This window comes from Oryzias latipes, chromosome 6, assembly GCF_002234675.1.
Source record: "Oryzias latipes chromosome 6, ASM223467v1".
NCBI lineage: Eukaryota > Metazoa > Chordata > Actinopteri > Beloniformes > Adrianichthyidae > Oryzias > Oryzias latipes.
Genome location: NC_019864.2, coordinates 20,143,828 through 20,167,120, shown reverse-complemented (window position 1 = coordinate 20,167,120; position 23,293 = coordinate 20,143,828). Strand labels below are relative to the sequence as shown.

General features: G+C 41.8%; 1 protein-coding gene across 6 annotated transcripts in view; it reads right to left on the bottom strand.

Moving 5' to 3' along the window:
- The window catches only part of frmd4a (FERM domain containing 4A), an 83,855-nt gene that overhangs the window by 46,539 nt on the left and 14,023 nt on the right, over positions 1 to 23,293 (bottom strand). For 3 of the 6 annotated variants that reach the window (XM_011476216.3, XM_011476217.3, XM_011476221.3), the window contains exon 1: positions 8,000 to 8,388. The exons of 1 other annotated variant lie outside the window; for it this stretch is intronic. In XM_011476216.3, the coding sequence (XP_011474518.1) occupies positions 8,000 to 8,092 (93 nt within the window). In that variant the 5' untranslated portion in view covers positions 8,093 to 8,388. Of the gene's footprint in view, positions 1 to 7,999; positions 8,390 to 20,293; positions 20,833 to 23,293 lie in introns of those variants that run through there. 2 more of the 6 variants (XM_011476218.3, XM_011476224.3) reach the window with 2 other exon arrangements.

Sequence of the window (23,293 nt, the reverse complement as noted above, 5' to 3'; positions counted from 1 at the left end):
AAAGTCTAACTCAATAGGACATCCAGTTTTCTTTTGCAAACTAATGAAATGGAATATTTTCCTTTTTTGCATCTTCTTCATTTTGCGTAGCTCTGGTAGAGGTCATCTCAGGAGGTACATATCAGACAGACAGGTCATCTTGTCCTTTAGCTTCAGTCAGAGCTTTCTCCTCTTGGAATTTACCAGTCTGACGTCCTCGACGTTAGACTCAGAGAGTCCTCCTATGGCCGTCCCTTACACCTTGTGGTCTTTGCTGAGTCTGTCCTGTTCCTCCTCCTCTTAATCACTTTTTTCTAGTTTTGCACAACCGCTAGTCTGAAAGCCACAAATGCAAACATTCCCATTAAGGAAGTGCAGCCCATGTCGCAGTTTCTCTGATAGGAGGTTGCTTTAAAGTGAAATGGCGACTCAGTTGAAAGTGGCAGCTCCTCTCAATTTCTGTCTCATGGTGTCATTTTTCCAGGTGAGCGAGGTGCGCTTACATGCTGAGCAAGCATCTGCACACTGTCTGTTTACGTTTTATATCACATGACAGACATTTCTGTTTTAACTGAAAAAAGACTGAATTTCAGAACCTGACCTGAACAAAAATGATCCCATCTACTGTTGAAATGAAGGAGCATGTTAATGTTATACTGAGCTGGAAAGATTGTGGAAAAAAAGGACACATTTTTGCTTTCAGTTTTCCAAGCCTGGAGTGTCGCAATTTGACCCAGCAAATACTTGGAAGTAAAAATAGAAAAGAAAGTCAGTATTAGCCCTGCATGCAATACTCTATCAGTGTCAAAATAATTCTAAAAAAGCTCATTTACAAGCTGTGCCAAGACACTGTTGCTCATTTGTTTTCAACTCTGACCTGTTAACACACATAAACTGTCATGGTTTGGGGTTCTTTTCTTTGTTCTATTTTTGTCCTGTCATTTTTCGAGTTTCTGTTTTCTGTTTTATTTTCAAGGGTTCCCGTTTTGTTAGTTCTAGTTTTACTTCCTGGTCCCAATCTGTCCTGATGGTTCTCACCTGTGTCTTGTCTGTTCTGTGTGTATTTAAGTCCTGTCTTTGCCTTCCTCCTGTGCTGGTCCTAACATCTTGTTTCCCTGTTTGTATCTTGAGTTCTAGTCTGTTAGTTTTGCTTGCCTGCTCTTTGCTGGTTTTTGTTTTTTTCAAGGATTAAAGACTTTGTTTGACTTAGAACCTCCTGCCTCCTCATCTCTGTGGATTGGGTTCTTCAACAACCCCCCCCATGTGACTTTAATGAAGGATTGAATGCTAAACATTTGACATTTCCTGAATGTAAACATAAAGTATTTAAAACTCAATCTTTCTGGGATTAAAAAAATCTGATTATAAAAAAAGAGCTATTAACTTTTATAATATATTTTATTCTCTATCTTTCACCAGAATGATCAATAATAACTCTGCACTTCAGTGTTTTAGTGCCCATTTGTCACAAAACTAGAGCTGGGTATTAAGTTAGATACTTTTCAAGCACAGAGTAAAATGTCTTATTAGTGTCAGTTTTGGGATAAGGCACTATGTACCGATAATCATGCTCCTAATATTTTTTTAAAATCTGTATTATAAAAAGTGGGCAGGTTGAATGTGCAATTTTCAGATTCATGGTACGGTTTGTCAAAATTAAAGGATTATTCCTTTATTCCTAAGCTAAAGTTGGTATGATTAAGTGAACATGGTGCCTGTAAGGCTTTTTTCAACTGTGTGTAGTTCTATCAGCTGTAAAGAATACAAGGTACAGTTACAAATAGGTAAGACTTATTTGACTTATAAATGAAGATGTATTTTTCTTTATCATCTGATATTTTGAATGATGCCCTTTATTTTAGGGCTGTCACTAACGATTATTTCAGTAGTAAACGATTATTTTTTCGATAAGCCGATTAGCCAATGATTATTGTTTACGTAAAGGAATGGGAAATTAACAAAAGGTGATGGTGCTGGTATTTTGTCTGTGGAGGTTTGTGTCATGTTTGGTACTGCTAATGTCCGGTCGGATTAGTATGACTCCATGACGGACATTTATAGGAGCAGTGACAACAAAACGTTTTGACTTTGCACACTGAGCCTCTTTCGATTGCAGATGCGGATGAGAGCTAATAAACAGTAAAAGAAGAAGAATCTTCTCCCTGTTGCCACCTGCGTGTCTGGCGCTTGTCCAATGTTAACACCACTGGCTGTATATGCATTCATGAAAACCAAATGACTAAAAAAAAGGGGGAAGAAAACGATGCGTCGACAATACCAAATAAGCATCAATGATTTTTTTGGGAATTTTTTATGACAGCCCTACTAAATTGGTACAAATTTCCCCATCTCACAGTTTCCTGTTGCGGTCCCTGATGTGTTAAGAAACTATTGAGGAATGTATGGTATTCATACGTGTCAAAAATGAAACAGGGTTTGACTGAAGATGTCCCACCTCCTCCTCATCCCCGGGGCACTGTATTTTATAGGCTGTGGAAATATTTGCCCTGGTAAAAAGCAAGGCAATATTAGGGATGATGGTGGACTGTTCCCATGATTCTGAGTGTTTGCAGTGTCCTGCTAAGTCCTGGGAAAGGGCAAACAGTCACTGTGATGTAAACAGACATGCCTGGAGCGTCACTCAGCTATTGCCATAGTAACAATAGAGGACAGGACACTGACTTTTAGTGGACACATGAAGCCGACAGTTAAATGATCTATTAGTTAATCGGTAATTTAAAGATGTCTTCTCTATTTTGATGGGTCTTCTGTATAAACCTTAAATCTGCCATCACATCCGTAAAGGTCATCTTAGTCGCAGTAGAATAAGGATCAGACTTTGACTCTGTCATTTTCTCCCACCTACCCTTCCTCTCCTCTCTATCTCTGCCTTCCACTGCTCCTTCCCCTCACATCTCAGCCTCTCAATCTCTCCGTTTTCCTCCCGCTCTCTGATCCTCACTCAGGCATGGCATTCTAGAGTGCTCGCAAGTCACAGTTGGAATCAGGGGAAAGCAGTGGAGGGAAATGGGTCACCTGCACTAATAAAATCACATGAACGATCCCAGCTGAGGCGCTCTCATCTGCCAACTCGCTGAAACAATGGTGAGCAAAATAGATCAGAAAGTGCAACTGCCTCAGAGCCGCTCTGCACTTTTTCTTTCATGTCTTTGACTTCTGAAAACCTTTTCAAAGGGTTTGTCTTCCAATAAACAGCTACCTGTGTTACTGGAGGAGAGATTGCGAGTGACACATGCGCAAGACAAAAATTCAATTCGACTCACTCTAGTTTAATGTGATTGTATTAGAGGTGCAAGCAGAAAAATCAATGACGTAATGTGATGCCTTTGGAGAGGGGGGGTGTCAACAGGGGGCCCCCTATGCATCTGTGTAAGAATACGTGTGTGCGCCAGGAGCATCCCTGCTCCCATGGGTGGAATAATTTAAACTAAAATAATGCATGTGCGGTAAAAAAAACAAAACAATAAAAAGCACCTTTGATGACATAAAACCTTTGAAGTGTTAGGACTGGTTCATCTCTCAAGTACTAAAGTTGACCTAGTTCATGTGTTTTAAGCTCTAATACAATGCACGCTTGCACAAAAGGGCGCTCACTTAAGGAAAGCACGGACACACATGTGCTCTCACACACACTCACAGGCTAATCAGTCTCTCCACTTTGCATGGCAGATAAATATTAATGAGGATTACCATGTTGCTGCAGTGCACCCACGGGAAAACCAGACTGCATCTCTTTCTAACCCTTTTCCACTCTGCCTCTCATTGTCACTCATACACCACCCACAATCACACACGCTTTAACAGTCTTAACTTTATTTTATTTTTTTCCTTTGAGCTCTTCCTAAAAGATGTCTTGCAGATGTCTTGTGTAACACACACACACAAACTATGAATAAACCCCTTCATATGGGTGAGTCACAGACAGTGCCTTCGTTCTCACAGAGACGCGCTATCAATGTGTAACAAAGGGCACAGACTGTGCTGGGATATTTAAGGAATATTTTGGGGTCTCCACATCCTGTTTGAAGGGAGATGGAATTCATGCTTGTTTCCATCAACCCACACTCCTCTTTTCCTCTGCTCTGCCCCCCCTTCAGAAGATCCCATGCTGTCATTTCAGAGAACAGAAATGCAGCGAGAAAAAAAGAAATCATTCGGAACTCTGCGTGAAGACGCCAGTAAAATGGGGGACGCACAGAGAGATGCGAGCTTGTTCATCTCCTCATCCGACGGGGATGTTTTGGCAGTGGACACCAGAGTTCACTCTTCACCATAGCTACCCCGCTAACAGTCTGTCTCCATAGAGAGAGCACATTATCAGCCGTCACCCTCAGTCAATGGGTGATCATTGGCTCATTTGATCGTGCTGCGTTTGGATTCACTTTGAACCTGTACGCAGCTGCGTCATGTGCTTATAGTGTGTGCGGGCTGACTCTGGACGGGGAATAAAAGAAGGGGGAAAAAAATATAACATGGGATGATGAAAGAAAGCGGGTGAAGAAGAGAGGGAGGGAGTCTCCTCCCCCTTTTCCTCCCTTTCTCAATAACATTCTTCCTTCTGAGCTGCCCTGGGGAGAATAGGGGGGTCCCCTTTTATGCCATATTGGGTACGGAGCAAGACCTCAAGGAACCCTTAGCTGTATGTTATATCTTTGCTTTGGAATCACTCCTGCTTTTCTTTGGTCTCTTTAATTGGACTGACTGACCAAAGTTCTCACCTACAGTCCTGCAGGCATGTTGAAATCCCACAGAATCAATACTCAAGCGGGGAAAATAAAAGCTGGAGAGGCAACTAGACAACAAAGGGATTATTTATGAATTAAACAAGAAGTTATGTTGGCTGTCGGGTGTGTTTTTTTTCTTCTTTCTTTTCTGTTGGTTGCTACATCAACTTTGGAGCAGCTTCAATGAGTTGAGACTAACGTCAAGACAATTAGATCAACATTAGGTATCAACTTGACCTGAGATTGCTGGAGTCCAGCGCTGACCTTCTCTGTGATTGGTCCAGACGAAAAGTTTAAAGGTGAAAAGAGATTGATCAGTATTCGTGCCACATCTCTCGCCTGGCTGCTTGCAGCTTTCAGGCGTATAGCGGTAAATTAGCTTCACACTTTTGTCTGTAATGATTGTATGTTTTCAGGATGTGTGCATTTGTTTGTGTCACCCTCAGACAGTGATCCACCCCTCCCACTTTTGGGGCTCCCCCCCCCTCCTTCCTCCGCAGAGCCCCAGACAACAACATGTTTCTGTGGAAAAGTAAACCATCCATCAGGCAGACAAGCACAAAAACATATGCAAACCTACATGCCAGTCCCCTCTTTGTTTGTTTTGTTGTGTACTTAATTTGAGCGAAAAAGGCTAAGCATCTAAACATGATACCGGGATTAAAAATTGGGTGGGGATAATCCTTATTTAGCCTGCTCACAATAGTGATCTAAACAAAAAACACCCCTTCAATGGAAGTGGTTTTTAACTGTTACTACTAGCTGCAATTCATCTTTATCGAGGTATGATGTAAACACTCTTACATCCCATGTTGTTGTGACGTTGTGTGTTTTTAAAATCATAGAGGCATGACTAAAAAAAAAACAATAACACAAAAGTTTGGAAAAACTGAAAATAAGGAAGCTAATAAAGTTTTTCTAGTAGTTAATTGATCAAATTAGCATGAACACATGTACAGTAGCTTTCTCCTATACATTCTACTCATTCAACAACACATCAATTGCGTTACGAGGCAATCTATCTTAATTAGATGGCAGATAAAAAGTAATCTGAAGGATCTGGTTTAAAATATTCATTCAACAAGCTGTTAAGGCTGATGGTTAAAAGAAATGGGGGAGAAACGTTTGCCAGAAGGGATGAGCTGCCTTGCATCCATGCAGGTTCACAGGAAAAATGCTGAAGGACGGGGTTTTTTATTCGATGTAAAAATGTTTTGAGCTTTATCTAAGCTTGCAGCCATATATATTTCCTCTGAAGCCAGCCAGCCTGCTCAGTCAGCTGCTTCTAGGTAGATTTTTCTGTCAATACATGTACGGTAGGTTTTATAAGCTGTTGCTCTCTGAGACTTACAGTGCAGCTAATTCAGTTTCATAAGGTAATGATGTGAATGCAGTGAGTTATCTGATGTGACAAGTCAGAGCAGGACAAAGCCACAGCTGTGAAGCAAAAGCATTTTTTAACTGAGAAAGTACACAGTGTCTGCTGAAGATGAACAAATCCGTATATCACTGCTCTGTTTGAGAACTAGCAAAAGAAATAAGGTTAAAATGTCTCTTATTAAAATTATTAATGAGGGAATTTTGACAATAAACATGTGGATTCATAATCTTACGCAGCCAGCTGATGCCCATTTACTTTTTAACCCCTTTAGGCTGTATGTTGCTAATTTGCAACGCACCATTTACTCCAGGATTTAACTTAATTTAGCATCACCTTGAAAAACACACTGATGATTTCATTGTACCTGTGACAATGACAAATAAAGATCTATTCTATTCTATTATTTGTTTATGTAATTGGAATTAAAGCCAGGCATTAATGGGTTATGGGTAATTTTTAAAAAAAAAACAATGATTGAGATTGAGGCTACCCCTCAATCTGCCCACAGGGACATGGTTTCAAATAAAAACGGCTGGAGAAGGGAAGTGCAATCAGGAGATAGAAGCATTCCTCTTTTCCTATGAAAATGTGCTTTTTCTCCATGAAGAAATCAGTGTGACTTTTCTTGATGCATTGTTGACTCCAGCTGCAGCTATTCCCCCCCCCAAAAAAACCCAGCCCCCCCCCCCTAATCAAGGGCAATCGTGACAGTCAGCCAGATGCAGTCAAATCAGTTTGTCAATCAGTTTTAAGTCTCTGCATAGCAAGACCAGAAGGAAAAAGAATCTGGTAAAACGCCATTGTTGAACGGCTTCATTCTTTTGAAGTCTTCAACAGAGATCATGAGAGTAAACGGTTGTTTCAGCAAAGCAAACCAGAGTTTGGATAGATCCTCTGTGTTGATGTTTACAACAAACACACAGAGTATCTGAAAAGACTTTGTGGAAGCCCCTAAAACAGACATTTCATCTCTGCAGGCACCTTGTGATTTGAAAGTATACAGTTTAGAAGAATCTTCATCACCTGGACACGCACTCTACTTAAGTCTGACTCACTTAATACCTATGTATTTACAACATGAAAGAGGGCTGACAAGCTCCGCACAATGAATGGTTCAGGGGAAGCACGCATACATAGGAGCAGCTGCATACCTATTCTTTTCATCTCTTTGTTGTTGTTTTTTCTTTCTTTCTTTTTTTTAATACAATGAACTTAACTCTCCTTTTGGTGTAAGCAAGTTTACTGAAGAGCATGAACAGATTATTTTAACGGCATGTTCCAGCCTGTCTTCACAAATGATATAAAGACTGACTTTGCAACACACATTCCAAGTCTGAGCTTTAACTGGAACTATTATTTCTAACCCCAGACTCCACACCCACCTAAAAAAAATGTAAAAAACAAGAACACTCCAGCTCTGGTGCCTTGCAAAAACAAAAAAAACCATAAGGGATTTCTATCCAGTAAGAAGAACAAATGCAGCACTTCATATTATCAAGTTGAATTTGAGGCGATGTGTGGTTTAGGTTGATAAAAGGAGACAATCTCATATCACAAGTCATGATAATTGCACTGACAGTAACAAGCAGCTGTAGTCAAAGAGAGCCGAGACTCCTCCATAACCTTGATGGAGGCTGGTTGCAGACAGTAGTGACAGTTGCAAAGATTGACAGACTGTCAGGGAGAGAACACAGCATTGTCCACTGTACAGATTAAAGGCTTTGCTCTTGACTTGCCTTCCACCAACTCACATCTAATGCGGCTTCCTGGATTAGCAAAGGACCCCTTTAAATCTCACGCGCACACACACAACGGCGTGACGGAACACTGCCACTACTGACACGGAGACAAAAGTTTAAGAAGGGAGAGTGAATGGGGGAGGATTTATCCTTACCCTTTCTCCGCTGTTTCTCCGCAGAGTGCCCACCGGCAGCTTCAGCATCAGCCGGCGGGTCCTCCCGGGCGTCACCGCTCCCTGGACCACCATGGTGCCCTCCACAGTCTCTGTGGGTCTTTGAGCATGAATGTGTAAAGTGGGCGTCCTCGCCGTGCCGTCCAGCCTGACAGCCGTGTGGCACGCGGGCTTTCCGCGCGCGCGCGTGTGTTTTGCGAAGGGTAGGTACGAGAAGCTAGGGCTTTCCGCGCGCGCGGGACTCTTCACGCGGTTCTATGTGAGGCTCTCAGTTTGAGTTTCCCTCCGTGTCCAAAGGCTGCCCATTCTGCTGCTCCACGCAGGTCCGCTCCATCAGCTGCGAGTGAGGTGAATGAGCGCGTGAGAGCGAGGCAGAGCAGCCGCGCTTTGTCTCCCCCTATCCTCCCGCGAGCTCCCCCTTCCTCCCTCAAAGACTCACTTCCTTCAGAAGGAGGCTTAACCAGGTCACTAGATTAATGCCACATTACTGCTTTTATTAACGTATGGGCTTGGGGCTCATAAGCAGCAATGGGGTGTAGATTTTCAAAGTAAAATACACTGTATTCCGTTAAATTAGATATTTTTGAATGTTTGGTGTGTTATTACAAAAAATAATGATGTTTTGATTGAAGAGAAAAAAAAGTACAATATTCTCACATTCCAATCATTTTTTGATCTGTTGTAAAAGTGTTCCCAATGTTTTTTTTTTTCATCACAATTACGCAGTTTTTAGCCAAAAGAAAAAAAAACTGTCATTATCTAGGACATAGTTTCTGCAGAGCAGCGGGAGTTCGTTTGAAATTCCTCTGTGTAATGGCCGGGCATGTTGCCACAGAGTAAGCCTGCCCCCCTAGTTTACAGCCCTCATGGCCCCAATCTAAAATAATCTTATGGGGAATAACATGGGGGGAAATCTCCAAAGGAAAATGGGATATTTTGCCATCTAGTTTTTGAAATGATCTTTGAAATCCCACATGCACCCAGACCCACACTTAAGCATCAACATTGCTCATGCATGAAAATAATTGTTGTCTTGCTTATCCCAGCGTTGAAAAGGGTGCTGTAATTAGTACAGTCATTTTTCTCTACGCAAAACTGGGGTTAAAATATGGCAACTGCGGGGGTTGAGAGCTGAGGTGAGCTGGAGCTTTCTTGTCCAGCTGAGTCAGTCTTCTGCAGGACCCACTGTGGTCTTTACATATACATTAAAGCTATTGGACTCATGAGCTATAGCTGTGCCTAATGACTTACTGTCATATTCCAATCATCACTCAATGCTGAGCTGGGTTTGCCATTGTGCTTTCTTACTCAACTGTCAGCTGATTAACTTAAGTGAAAGGGTATAAATGCACACACACGTACGCTTTATAGACTACTGTGAGGGCGTACTTTAGCCTGTAGAACTACTAGAAGTAATTCTGTTGGAAATTTGAATCATGATTTGATTTGATTGTCTTTCATATTATGCACTCACTGTGACAGACTGGCGACCTGTCCAGGGTGCCCCTGCCTTCACCCACAAGTGGCCGTGATAGGCTCCGGCAGCCCCGTGACCCTGATAGGGAATAAACGGTAGAGGATGAATAAATGAATGAATTGTGCACTCGTCTATTTTCTTCATTTGTTTCAAGCTCACCAGGGATAACAGATGGTGGAATATACATATACTGTGTACATATCAGTTTACAGACTTACATATTAATACAAAAGATACAAAAACTGGAAATATGGGTTGTGTCATGAGCACCTGGAGATGATAGGGAAGTTCATAGAAAAGTTTGAGTTTCAATTTCAAAGTAGAAACCCTTTTGCTCACTGCTACAGAATCACACAGGATAGTATCAGAATTACACCAACCAAATTATGCAGTCACACAAGCCTCTTCATCCCTCATAATTATCTTATTCATATAATGACCGTTTAGGTGATAACTGTGGGGATGTGTCAAAGGTAGACACACTGTATTAAGGTGGAGAGATATCCATACTTGAGAAAGTAATCTTGAAGTAATACTTTTATATTCAGAGGCATGGCCCATTTCTATGAATGAGTAACTGTGGTCCACATCTGAAATATCATCAGGCTATTTATAAGAGTGGTCAGTACTCATGCAGGACACAACACGTTAGAGAAACCGAGAAAAGGAACCAAGAAACGTGATCATTTCTGCTTTGGAACAGGACCAGTGGGTTCTATAAGGAAATGTGATGCTTGAATCTCTGCCTCTGTTTCAGTAGGCAAAACTCCTGAGAAAGGATCTTGTTTGAACTGTTGACAAGTACAAACAAAACAGTCTTCTAATTGAATGATTACATTTCCATACTAACATTTCACAATTTTAATGATGTGAAGACCTTTAAAAGGAAGAAAACTAAATAACATACTGCATCGTGGTTCTTGTTGTCTTTGGATTTGCCTCTGCAAACTAAATTTAGCCAACACACACTAAAAAAACTAAACCAAAAAAAGCTAGAAGAAAGAGGAAAATAAATGGAATACCGTCTCATGTATCAAGGCATGAGTAAAAGAAACGCAGCAAAAACCTGGGAGAACCCAACATGAACTGTGCTGGAACATTTGTCCTTAATTTGAACCAAAACTATTAACACATGCTTCTAAAAAAAGGCTGTAGATAAAAGAGAATGAAAAGAGAATTATTAGGGATGCTAATGAGGGAAACAAAGCTTTGCCTGTAGAGTTTAAATTCTGCAATGGATTTGCGTAACTAGCAGTGCCCTTTAAAAGTACGGCATCTACATTGATCTGCATTAATCTAACCAGATAACTCAGCCAGCTTCTGCCCACGGCTGTGTGACTCATCTCGATGGTCCAGCTTCTCGCTGCCTCTGTGTGTGTGTGTTTCATTGTGTATGAATATGGGGGAGTGTATGTTTATGGAGTTGCCCTGTGGTTGGACTCTCTCCCTGTTACGAGCATGGAAAGAGGGGGCTGAATGTTTGTGTTTCAAGACTCCAAAAAATTGCATTACAGTATTGCATTACATGCAGCAGCAATGCAAAGGACAATTTGGAACACTTGTGGCATTATTGTACAAAAGGGAAAATAAAGGTTTTGTTTCTTTAATGAGAAAACAGTTACAAGAAAAAGCACTCAGTAAGAAACCATTGGTCAAAAATGAACTCTGAATAATCATGAAACATGGTACACACTAGAATCTGCTTTATGCAAACGAGTGGGCAACTGTTTCTTCAAGAATTTTCTTTGCATTTATTAACTATTAAGTCCTCAAACAAAATTATTAAGATAGTTAAGGACCCATTCCAAGGGAAGTCATGTTTTTGGTGTTTTTTCAACATGATCTTGTGGCATTTATCTGATGACGGAGAACACACACACAAGGAAAAGTGGGCAAAAAATTGCCTTTCATATTTCTTTATTTAAATGTTGGGAATCAGGAGCAGACGGAAAAATGCCATTGGAAAAAGCTTGTAGCACAGATGTAGGTGCTACAAACGGCAGGCCACAAGCTCCCTGTGGATGCATTCTCTGTTTTTAGATTTTGGCAAAACAGCATAATCAGAATTAAAAAAAAAGACTGGCAATGCTTTTATAATAGTTCAAAAGATGATTGAGGTGGGACTTTAACAAGTTTATTTGATAAGTACACTTGAAAAATTTCAAATGTCTTTACAGTTGCATCTAATTTAGTTATTTCACAGTTTTAAACGTTTCCAAATTTTCTCTACTTGTGTGGTTCTCAAAGCTTAATCCTTTTTCCTGAAAAAAGCCTGTTAGACTACCTGGTGAGTCTAAATTGACCACAGGTGTGAACATGGCTGTGTTTTGTTATCTGTCTATGTGTGGGCCTGTGATGAATTATCTATTGTTCCCTGATTTTTTCTCAATGCAACCTGGGAAAGGCTCCAGTTTATTGGTCTTCCAAAAGTTAGATACATTTTGCGGGGAAGCAAACTTCTATTGTTCTTTCAAAAGTGCTTTTAGCCAACAAATCTGAATAGGAAACGACAAAGCATTTTTCCCTGCTATAGGGACTATTCCTGCATTTTGTCTTCTTCAGGTGTCGCACTTTACCAGTGTAATTTAATCTATTTCTCCTTGTGTCCTTTTGTTGGTACCTCTGTACTTGTAATGTCTCTATCCCTCTTGCGATGGGCTGAAAAAAATGGGATTTCTCTCTTCACCACGCCAGAACAAATTATAATGACTTCTCTACAGGGCAGCATCCCCTGAATTCATCATCCCCTCAGCTACACCTCTTTAGGGAAGGCTTGGGAAACAAGTCCACATTAGTAGAAAAACAGCAGAAAGCCTATGAAGGTTTTTCTTTTTTCTTTTGAGGGAACAGGGACATTTGTGTGACTGGCTGTGAAAAATAGGGCAGATTTGTAATTTAAGGAGATTTGGAGGAACTCTGGGACAGGTTGTCCAGGTCGGATTTGGCTCACATCTGCTCAGCCTGCCCTGTTTTGCCTGTATGTGTAATGCAATTTATTGGATCTGCCTACGTGTCTGTCAGAATGATTAACATTTCAGACATTGATATTAAGGGAATTGAGCTGGACTGAATGTCTGCTACAAAGTAATAACTTTGATAAGTTAGGCAATGCCTTAAAAGAAACATTAAAGTTCATGCTACATCCAGATTTATACATTGCTATTACATCTGTGGCCAAATAGTGTAAAAATGTATCATTTAGATGAACCAATCATCCATCTAAAGAGTAGCTGCAGGTTTGAATGCACTACCAGAAGGGCATTTTACCCCTCTAAATGAAATTCATGACTTCTGAATTATTCACCAAAGATTGTGAAAAACCTCAATGCAGCTGACAGCACGATCTGAAAATTGCAATGGAAACTGTAGGATGAATGATAGATGTTCTATGGACATCGATGTGCACACAAATTCTGTATTGAATTTATGATAATTGCCTCTTCCTCTTTTTAGTTGTGACCTCATAATCAGAAAAATTACCAGGGCAAGCAAATGAGATGGATATGATTGCTTAAAATGACTGTCAGGAGTCAGAGCTCTGTCTCCCCCTCTGGTCACCAGCGGGAACCGTCAGAGTTCTCCGTGCACTCCCAGCAACCCCGGCGCACATTTTCTGGATGCCACACACTTGACTTTCATTGACAATCACTCACAGTATACTCAAGCACTGTACTGAGCCTCACTCAGTGTGAAGCATTGTTTGTGCCACTCTGTCTGCATTACCAAGCGTCATTTCCTGACCTGATCTTCTGATTTCCTGACCCTGCTTTGTCTCTGACTCCTTTTACCTGCTGCCTGCCCCAAATCTCACCTGGATCCTGACTACTCTGGTTTCTTCTCTGAAGCTGTCATCGATATCGACCCCTGCTTGCCTGACCCTGATTTAGTTCTGTGGACTTTTAGCTGTGCTAATAAAACCTGCTGCAGTTGAAACCAGCCGCTTTGAGACACTGACAACAAATATTTCCAATATTTCCAATTTCCATTCATTCATCTTCTTAACCGTTTATTCCCTTTCGGGGTCACGGGGTTGCCGGAGCCTATCCCGGCCACTTGGGCGTAGGCAAGGGATACCCTGGACTGGTCGCCAGTCTGTCGCAGGATGGAATATCCTCAATCACACATCCATTCACTCTCACACTCACACCTATGGACAATTTAGAGTTGCCAATCAACCTATGTAGCATGTTTTTGGACGGTGGGAGGAAGCCGGAGATCCCGGAGAAAACCCACGCATGCACGGGGAGAACATGCAAACTCCACACAGAAAGGTCCCCCATTGGGTGGGGGGGTCTAGCCTGCGATGCGCCTTGGGGGGGGGCTACTTGGGAGTGGCCCCCCTCCTATGGTTGCCGTATGGAGTGGGCCCCCCCTCTTTCGGTTTTATTTGCACCTTAGACATGTAGGGTCCTTGGTAGGGGGGGTGCTTGGACATCACTGCAAGCAAGCAGCAGATGTCCTCCTGGCACCATACCCGCCAATTTTAACCGCACCTTAGACATTTAGGGCCCCTTGGTGTGGAGGGTGAGGGGACATCACTGTGAGTAATCAGGAGATGTCCCCTTAGTGCCCTACTCGCCAATTTTAACTGCACCCCCCTTAGTACACACACCCCTCCCCCTTCAATATATACATTCAAACATAAACACACACACATGCACACAAACACCCTCTCAAACACCCATACACGCACACACATTTTACAAGGAAGGTGGGACCTGGGTCCATCTGTCCCCTACCCCTTACCTGGTGGGGGGTGCGGGCCCCTTGGCGATGGCGGCCGTGTCCCTTGGGTGCCGGCTCCCTGGGCCCGGCAGTGCTCTCTCCGCACGGTGGGGGGGTTCATATTACACCTGAGCCGGGGGTGTTCGTGTCCCTGGGGGGTGGGTCCTGGTCCTTGCCCCTGGGCGCTGGGCCCCGCCAAACTTCCAACATGGCCGAGCCTGGTCGGGCCATATTTATAACATCCCTTGTGGGCCGCCCTTTTTTCCCCGGGGTTCCCCCCTCCTGGGCGGGGGCGGCGGGCCCCTGCCTTGCTCCTACCTGGACCAACCGTGGGCCGGGTGGGTGGCTGCCTGGAGTGCGGAGCGGGTCTCCCTTGGGGGGTCCTGGCTCGTACCTGGGGTCGGGGGGATGCCCGGAACTCCTGGGTGGTGGTGGGGTGCTCGTCTGGGGCTGTGGGCGTCCCTCTCCGGTGGGGCCCTGCGTTGGGCTCTTCCGGCGCGGCGGGGGGCTGCTTTCCTGGCTGGGCTGGGGCGGCGCTCTCTTTCCCTCTGCTCCTCCCTGCTCTCTGGCTCTGGGGGCCTCGCGGCGGTCCTGCTGGCCCTGGCCTGGGTGGCGGTCTTGGTCGCCCGGGGGGCGGTTGTTCCCTGCCTGTTCCCGTGTGGCGTTGGGGGGGCTCCGGCTGCCGCTGCTGCTGCGGCGGGGGTATGGGTGTGGGGGTGGCTGGGCGCTCCTCCTCCTTCTTTTCACATTCCACCATCCATTTTAGAAGAACATAAACACTCACCTGAGCACAGGTGTTAGCTCACCTTTGCACTAATAGTTTGCATGATTGAATGAATGAAAGATTTCACACTAGTTGGTTTAAAGGCATAGGTATGCGTTCGTGAACACTATCTGTTTTGTGTGCATGTTGACATGTGGACATTTTTGCGGCTAGCAGGTGTGTTGATAATATTTGAGTGTGTGTGAACAGGCCCCGCCCTTTTTGTACTACATTTGAACCGTACCGTAACGATAAACAACCAGTAAACCTGTCTGCTCTATGCTGCTTCATGTTCTTACCCCCCTTCCCCTCCTATTATCACCCTCCTACCCCCCCCTCTCTCTAACGTCCCTCTCTCTTCTTCCCCTCTTTCCTTTTCCGTCCGGTCCAACACCAAAGATTTTCAAACATGATTGAAATTAATAAAGTTTGGCCTCAATTACAAAAGGGGTTTATTCAGACATACCTTTGGTTTGTCTGAAGATGAATAACCCCTCTTGTTAAAATAAAATATGTCCAACACAAGAGGCCCTCAGCTCTCATCTGTTTGCCTAGCTGTTGGACAGGACAAGTTAAAAAAAAAAAAAAAAAAAAAAAAAAAAAAAAAAAAAAAAAGAAAGGTCCCCCATTGATGATGTGTTTTTCATGTCCCCCCGCCAGGACTTGAACCGGGGGCCTTCTTGCTGTGAGGCAAGAGCGCTGACCACTGCGCCACCATGCAGCCACAATTTCCATTCAGGAAATACATATATAAATAAAATATATAAATAAAATATACAAGTAAACCTAAGCAATTTTACCATGTACTATAACTCAACCTGTTTTCACTGCCTTAACATCAAATATAGGTCTTTTAAACAAATCCCATGAAGCCTCTGAGAAAGGCATAATAGGTCTCTTGTTGCTATTATCCTAATGCACCGCCTTATATCATATTAAATGTGTTTGGCAAGTTAATAATACAATTTTGTAGCATTTACTTAATGACAAAGCCATCACAGGGATGCGGGGGAGAGAAGATAAATGTCACCATTGTGTGGCTGATGTAGGACTTAAGTGAAGTAAGCTACTGTATATAGAAAGTGAAAAAAGATTACACAAAAAATTACAAGATAACAAATGCTGAAACCTAAAATACCCCCCCCCCCTACACAAAATTAAGCAAGAGTTAAGCAAAAACCTAAGAATAAAATGACTAATATGATTAAAAAAAGGGCAATAAGCACATGGCAAATGCCAACTAAAAGCACAGATTGCATTATTGTAAACTTGAAAAAGTTTCCTCCAGTGGTTGAAATGCAGACAACTTAAAAATGTGATACTTTTAGGATTAAAACCAAAATCAGCAACACTGACAATGGAGACAAATGTCAGGACTGGGATTAAAATGGTATGATGCTAATATCACAGTGAAAGTCCTCTGAATTTGGGCATGCTGTCTGAGCTATTACCAGTAGTTATTCAAATAAAAATGGAATCCAATAGTCTTAAATTCAGTCAACAATATTCCATTTTACAGCACAATGAGAGCACAATAGAAGAAAGTCAGAAGTTCTTGGATTATGTAAAACAGCTACAATACATTGTCTATTGAGCCAATGGAACAAGCTTGTTCGTTTGTAATATTTGGAAAGATTTAGACAAAAACAACTGAGTGGATGACAGCAAAAATTGCTGAAAGAAAAGTAATTTACAATGATAAAACTTGTCACAAAGGAAGTTTTATTAAGACAACAATGTATTTATTTACTTTTTAATGTATTGCTGGCAATAAGAACATCTTCCTTACATACAGCTCAAGGTTGGATATGGCTGGGTCTTGGATGAAGGTGACGATAAACCAAATATGAATAAAAAAAAATTTATTCCATGTGAATTCTTGACAAACTCTAAAAAATTATATGAATGTTACAAAAGGAGCAGTAAGGAATTTTTGTCCTTAATTTAATGTAAATGTGCTGCAAGCTGCAAAAATGTTTTTTTAGATTGTCTAACAAAAAAATCTTGACTTGAAATAAAAGTTATAAAGTAAAGAAACCTTGTTATATGTTTAGAATATCTACATTTAGCATGTCAGTATCAGCATATGAACAACACAAATATGATATATGGATATGATTGAATGATGTCGCTAAGTATTCATTGACTTGCTGTTTTTTTTCCCTACCCTGCTTATATGTCATGTGGAGTTAATCTAATAATGGACGTGCCTAATTTGAAGACCTGCTGAGTTCCAGATAAAATTTTGACCTCATAAGCTGTGACCCCCAGTTGCACACTAAATAATAACAAGATCAGATCGATGCAGGCAAAATGACAACTGATATTTAGAAAATGTCAGAGAAAAATGAAAAGAAACATGGTTGATGGAAAAGCAAAGTTAAAAGGGCAAAGGGCTCATTAGCCTGGAGCACACTCATTGCATAACAGAGTATTTTCAGATAATACATCCAGTCAATAATGGCTGTTGGAGTCTCCCCATCAACAGTATTATTGTTAAAAAAAGAAGAGTGCAATATTGAATGTATGCACCCAGTAATGTGCATTATAATTGTGAGCAGAGCTCTGGGTATCTCTGTGTTACAGTGTTTGTGCTTCTGGCAGACTGTCTAAAGGCCTTAGAGACCACAAGTCCTCTGTGTCAGCCTCTCTCCCCAAAGGATACAACCTAGTGCTTCAAGGCTGCTAGAAAGAGAGGACATAATGTGGCAAACCAAAGCAGCGCTGCACAGCTGCAGTTGGAAGAATCCATCCAGCTGAGGTTTTTCTGCAAGAGAAGATAAGAGGAGGATGGGGGAGTAAAAAAAAGATTTCTAAGGAGGAGGAGGAGGAAGAGAAGGGATGCTAAGCTGTGCCTGTAGGCCTTCATCAATGAACCAAGAGGGAGATGATGACGTTTGTTGGGTGTGCAAGGAGGAGATTCAATTAAACTACACAAGGCTGAATGTATTTTTAATCATGCAGCTTCATTTCCTGATGTGACTGCCAGCTTTTGTGCAAGACCATGAGGAGGTATCCTCTGACAGAGAGGCTGCCAGCGCCTCCGCAATGTGCTATAGCACTGCATATCAGCAGAACAATACGATGAAGCTTTGGCAAGAGGTGAAGTGCCATGACAGACTAACAATTTACAGCAACCAATTGATGTAAGCCAATCAGCAGATGTTTACCATGTCTTTGTTTGATTCTCATTAAAGGGGTTCATTACTTCAAGTTTTAATAAAACACAAGGTGGGACATTTTTAAAAATGTTCTGATTGGTGTTTTAAGCTTGACCAGATAAATCTTTAAAGTGTTGATGACATTGCATTGACTTTACATTTCTATCAGGGCAATGGAGTAGTGACCTGCTTTTCTTGTTGTTACTGGAGCCATAAAGAAGCTTCATTTCTCCTGATGCCCTCAGCTTTCCTGAATCATTTATATTCGCTGCTGTGCTAATGAAAACAGCTCTACGCCTTTGGTAATAGCCTTACACTCTACGGCTGCTTGAAGCGAATCAGCAGTGTGGATAGGGCTCTACTGGAGGATGGAAAACTGCTGCCATTATTCTAAGAACCCTTAATATCACTTTAATGATTCCAGTCTAACTGTCTTAACTATATATATTTAGACTAGCTGAAATGACACATACGTGACACATAACAGTGCATATTAGTTGTGTTTTTGAATGCAAATAAAAAGATGTTCTCTAACAAAAAAAGCTTTCAAAGAAGTTTTACTTTTTACGGAATAGGATTAGGGCCAAGGATGAAAGAAAAAAAGGGCATCGAAAATTATGACTTTAATCTCAGAATTCTGATTTTTAGAGTAAAGTAAGAATTCTGAGATTAATTAAAAAGTCAGAATTCTGAGATTAAAGTCAGAATTCTTAGAAAAAAATCTGAATGCTGAGAAAAAATTATTCTGAGATTAAAGTCAGAATTCTGAGAAAGAAGTAATTATTCTGAGATTAAAGTCAGAATTTTGAGATTAAAGTCTGAATTTTCTATGCATTTTTTTTCTCTTTTTTCCATAGCCCTAATCCTCTTCTGTAACTTTTTGTCTTGTCATCCGATCAAGTTTTTTTCTCAGCTCATGGTTGTGTGTTTTTGCTTTTTTATTTTTTTTGTATTTAATCTGAAGCCCATCCAACAGAACGGAGAGGGTCCAGGCAATTTAAATATTTCTCATCTAAGTTGTTAAAGTGGACCAGAAATCCCTGTTTTTTTGCCTTCTTCCAGCAGAACAGCAAAACAAATCTAAATAGAATTTTTGACGGAAAAAAGAGGACAGGAACATTTTTCGGACTCCTGGGTTTTGCCGTGCATGAATAATCCAAATCCTTTTTTGTAACCACAGACACTAATCTAATACTATTTCAATCATAAATCATCTATGGCACCTATAAAAACGGCCAGATCTCCAAAATGGGGGGATGGATTCTGCCATCAAACCTCTGCATACATCAGTTTCACTGACGCCTGCAGCGTTGGATTGAATGCTGATGGTGTTCATCGGCAGGACAGTACATCTCAGAAAAAGGCAGATTACTGATGGCTCCAACAGATGCCAGTGCCTGTAAACAATGTTACAGGGAAACGGCAGCTTAACGACCAAACTTATTACAGCAGCTGGCACATCAAAGCACTCAGGGATTCTGGTGTTTCCAGTCGTGTGTGTCTGTGAAGAGGTGGACTGCGTACTCCTCTATCTGCATCTGTTTCTGCAAGTAAATGTGGGGGGGGGGGGGGGGGTGTTTGCGCATCTATATGTGTGCGCATATGCGGGATGCAGTGCAGAGGAGTTCATTGTTGCCACTGCCAAAATGCTTTGAAATCCACAGAGGCCTCAATAATTTACCTCTAACCAAGCATTACGGGCAAATGAAACATGATTATCCATCCTCTATTCATATTCCTCTTTCATTCCTGATTTAATTATTTTTGCACCCCCCTTTTCTTTGATTTCACTTTTTCCAGTAGTAATCAGACACAAAAATACTTGAGATTTCATAAGTCCAGTAGGCTAAATATAATAAACATCCCTATGCTGACTCATATATCATATATAAGACATCCTAAGCTATAATTATTCACCAATTCTCCTTCTGCAAAAAAAATTCATAGTTAATCAGGAAGACCTTTTTTCTATTCACCGCTAATTAAAGAGAGAGCATCTGGAAGAGGCATAAACATACGTTGGCCTCTGGTCTCTGATTGCAATTAAAAAAAGCGGAAGAGAATCATTGCATATGGAAATCAGCTGAAACTCTGAGGGAAGGGAGCAAGAGGATAAAAGGTGACGTTAAATGAAATGTGGGTTCACTTACAAAAACATCCATAAGCATGTGTTCCAGGGTCACTTCCAAGTCCTCGAGTCGAGCGGCAAGAGTCATGGTTGAAAGGTTCGAGAGACACTGGCCTCGTAAAATAAAACAAAAAAATAATAACAAAAATAATGCGACGACTTGTAACAACAGAAAGTTATTAAAGCAAAACTCTAAACTTTCTGATTGTATCTACGTTGCACGTTCATTTTCCAGGTGAGAACATTTCCAACTGTTCTGCTGTAATCCAAATCTCCTTCAGGCTTTGCTCCAAGGACTTGTTATGTTTCAATCAGAGCTCCCTCAAAGATTTGGGTTGTCCTGAGCGACCTTTGACATCTCATGCGAATCCGTAACAGACTGGAGCATCGTGGTTCCCTCCTTAGATCAAAGTTATGATCCATGACTGAGATGAAGACACCTCCCTGGCAGCAGGAGTATGGAGGGTGGATCGCACCATTCCTGCTGGGATGCAGACAGGAGGAAGAGTGAAGCAGATATGAAGCTATGAGGCCACAACTACAGTCAGACAAGCATCTGATTGAGGAAGTCATATGTCTGCATTTTCCTTTTTTTTTTGTATCTTTGGATCAAGCATTTTGTGAATCTTTTGCTCCCATCGTTTTTTTCCTTTCTGTCTTGTCCCTCTCTTTTTTCTCTGCCCTTTTTAGATCTCTGTCCACAGTGGGCATCTTTGTGTTGAGGGGGAGCCCGAGGCAGCTGATGAACAGTTCTGGGTGCACTTGGCTGGGGTCATCGTGTCTAACATTGGGCCTCTCATCAATGGGTCTTTGTGGCAGTCTCATTAAGCCTTGGCTTTGGGTGCTGAGGCCTTCACAGACATGCAGAACGGCTAAACAATGGCAATATGGCCTGGATCTATGACTGGGAGCTTATGTAACAGTGGCAGTGCATTGGGTGGGGGTGGCAGCGTAAACGCCATGCAGTGCAGAGGGCTGATTGGAAAAAAGAAGGGTGGGAGGGAGGATCGGGGTTTACAGTGGATGGGCAGTGACTCAATGAGAGCAAAGAAACAGGGAAGAAGGGGGATGGAGGAGATTGGTGAGACGCCCATAGAGACAGCTTGTTTGTGTGGAAATTGCCACTGGAATGTACCCCCCCATTTTGTCCCATCTAACTAGACTTACAAAGGGAAAGAAACAGAAAGGCAGGGTCAAACTGAAGTCTGTCTGGGCCTGCTGCAAAAAACAGGATGTGAGTTAGCAGGGAGGAACTGACCACATTAACATGCATGCAGGCAAACATTTCAGGCTACAATGGGAAATGAAAGATTGATTCTCCCATCATATGTTCAATCAGCTCTACAGCAAGTGGATTTTAGGCTTTTCAGTACTTGGAGTGATGGGTTGTGAGTTGATAATTGCAACAGAGAAAGACCCTGTTTTTAAACCTCTTTGTATTTTTACAAACATGATAAACAACAGTGATTCAAAATCTTATTAAATTAATTGATCTACACAAACATAATCTAAAATTAGTATAACCTCACGCCTTCTCTATGCAAATTCCATATTTTTTCAGCTTTACTTCACATTGAACCCATCCTGTCCACCTCTGCCTCTGTTCAATGTCTCTGTCAGCCTCTTTATTTCTCACAGGCATCTCTCTCCATCATTTTTCCCAGTTCTGTTCTCCTCCTGACCTTTTCCCAGCTGAACAGACCCAGAGCGCCAGCGACCTTTGAACCCTAGCCTCTTGTGGGAGGTGGACAGGAACAACCTCTCATCCGTCCTCACTTCAGCTCTTTCGAACAGTCACGGGTCTCCTGATGCATTTACACACCGTTTGTTAAACTGAGTGCTTCCACGTGATTACTGTTACTTTAATACTACATTCACACAGGGCTTGGAAACGGGCGTTCAAATGACCTCTTCCAATAAGTTCACACCGAACACGTTTTGGGCTTCTGCATTCAGAATGTTTGTGTTAACGCGTTGCTAAAAAAGTTTTTAAATCAGTTTTTAGGATCTACGTAAAAAATGCGCGGCAATAAATGTTTGCCCAGAAATGAACCACCGGTAGTCGACCAATCCGAGATTGGATTTGGTAGAGACGTATAGGTGGAAGTGCCAACCGTTTATATCACACTAGGGCTGTGTCCGAATTCTTTTACTACCCACCACTTAGTGCACTATATAGTTTTGTTTACCATTTTGTAGTGCTGTCCGAATCTACAATTCCAAAATTCAGTAGCATAGAAATTTCCCAGAAGTCTCTGCGAAAAACCAGTGTGCATCGATGCTTACTAGATCGGGGAATATAGACCACAATGCACTGCGTTTAAACAATTTTAGGAAAAAAAGGTGCTCAAATGTATTGTTTTTTTTTAAAAAGTATCAATATTTTCATCATCAGATCACACAAAATTGCTCGTATTGATTAGGTTTTCAATTTGTGAAATCTGTGATGCCACATTTGCAGTTTAAAAAAAAAGCAGTGAGCAGGGTGTCCAAATTGCTTTTAAAATCCGGAGAAATGGATAATCTTGTACTATATAGCTTTTAAGTAGTTAGGGAGTAGGGAAGGAATTTGAACATAGGCAATGTCTTTCATATATTGGAATAGAGCTGTAAAAGAAAAACCCTGGAACCACATTTGCAGGATTTGCACCGCTTTGACATTTTGGACCAAGCCTGTTTCATTTGTGAGTACATGCATTCATATAGAGTAGTGACAGACTTTGTGAACACCATATGCGTGTTCAAAAATGTCTATTTAGTGCGTTCTTGAACGTGCTACACATACCCATTGCGTACGTAACGTAACGAATCCAACTTAAGTTGCTCCTACTGCTCCGAGCTGTAAATTTGCAAAGGTTAACCGTGGAATACACTTTTAATTCATGCTCATAAATGATAACTACTGGCATTCTGGAGATAGGCAGTGCAGGAACGCTAAGACTTGTAAGGAGAGGAACTCATGGAGTATAAATGCATGGAGGAGTGGGAAGAGTGGCAGGTAGGCCATTCAGAGCACAACTCA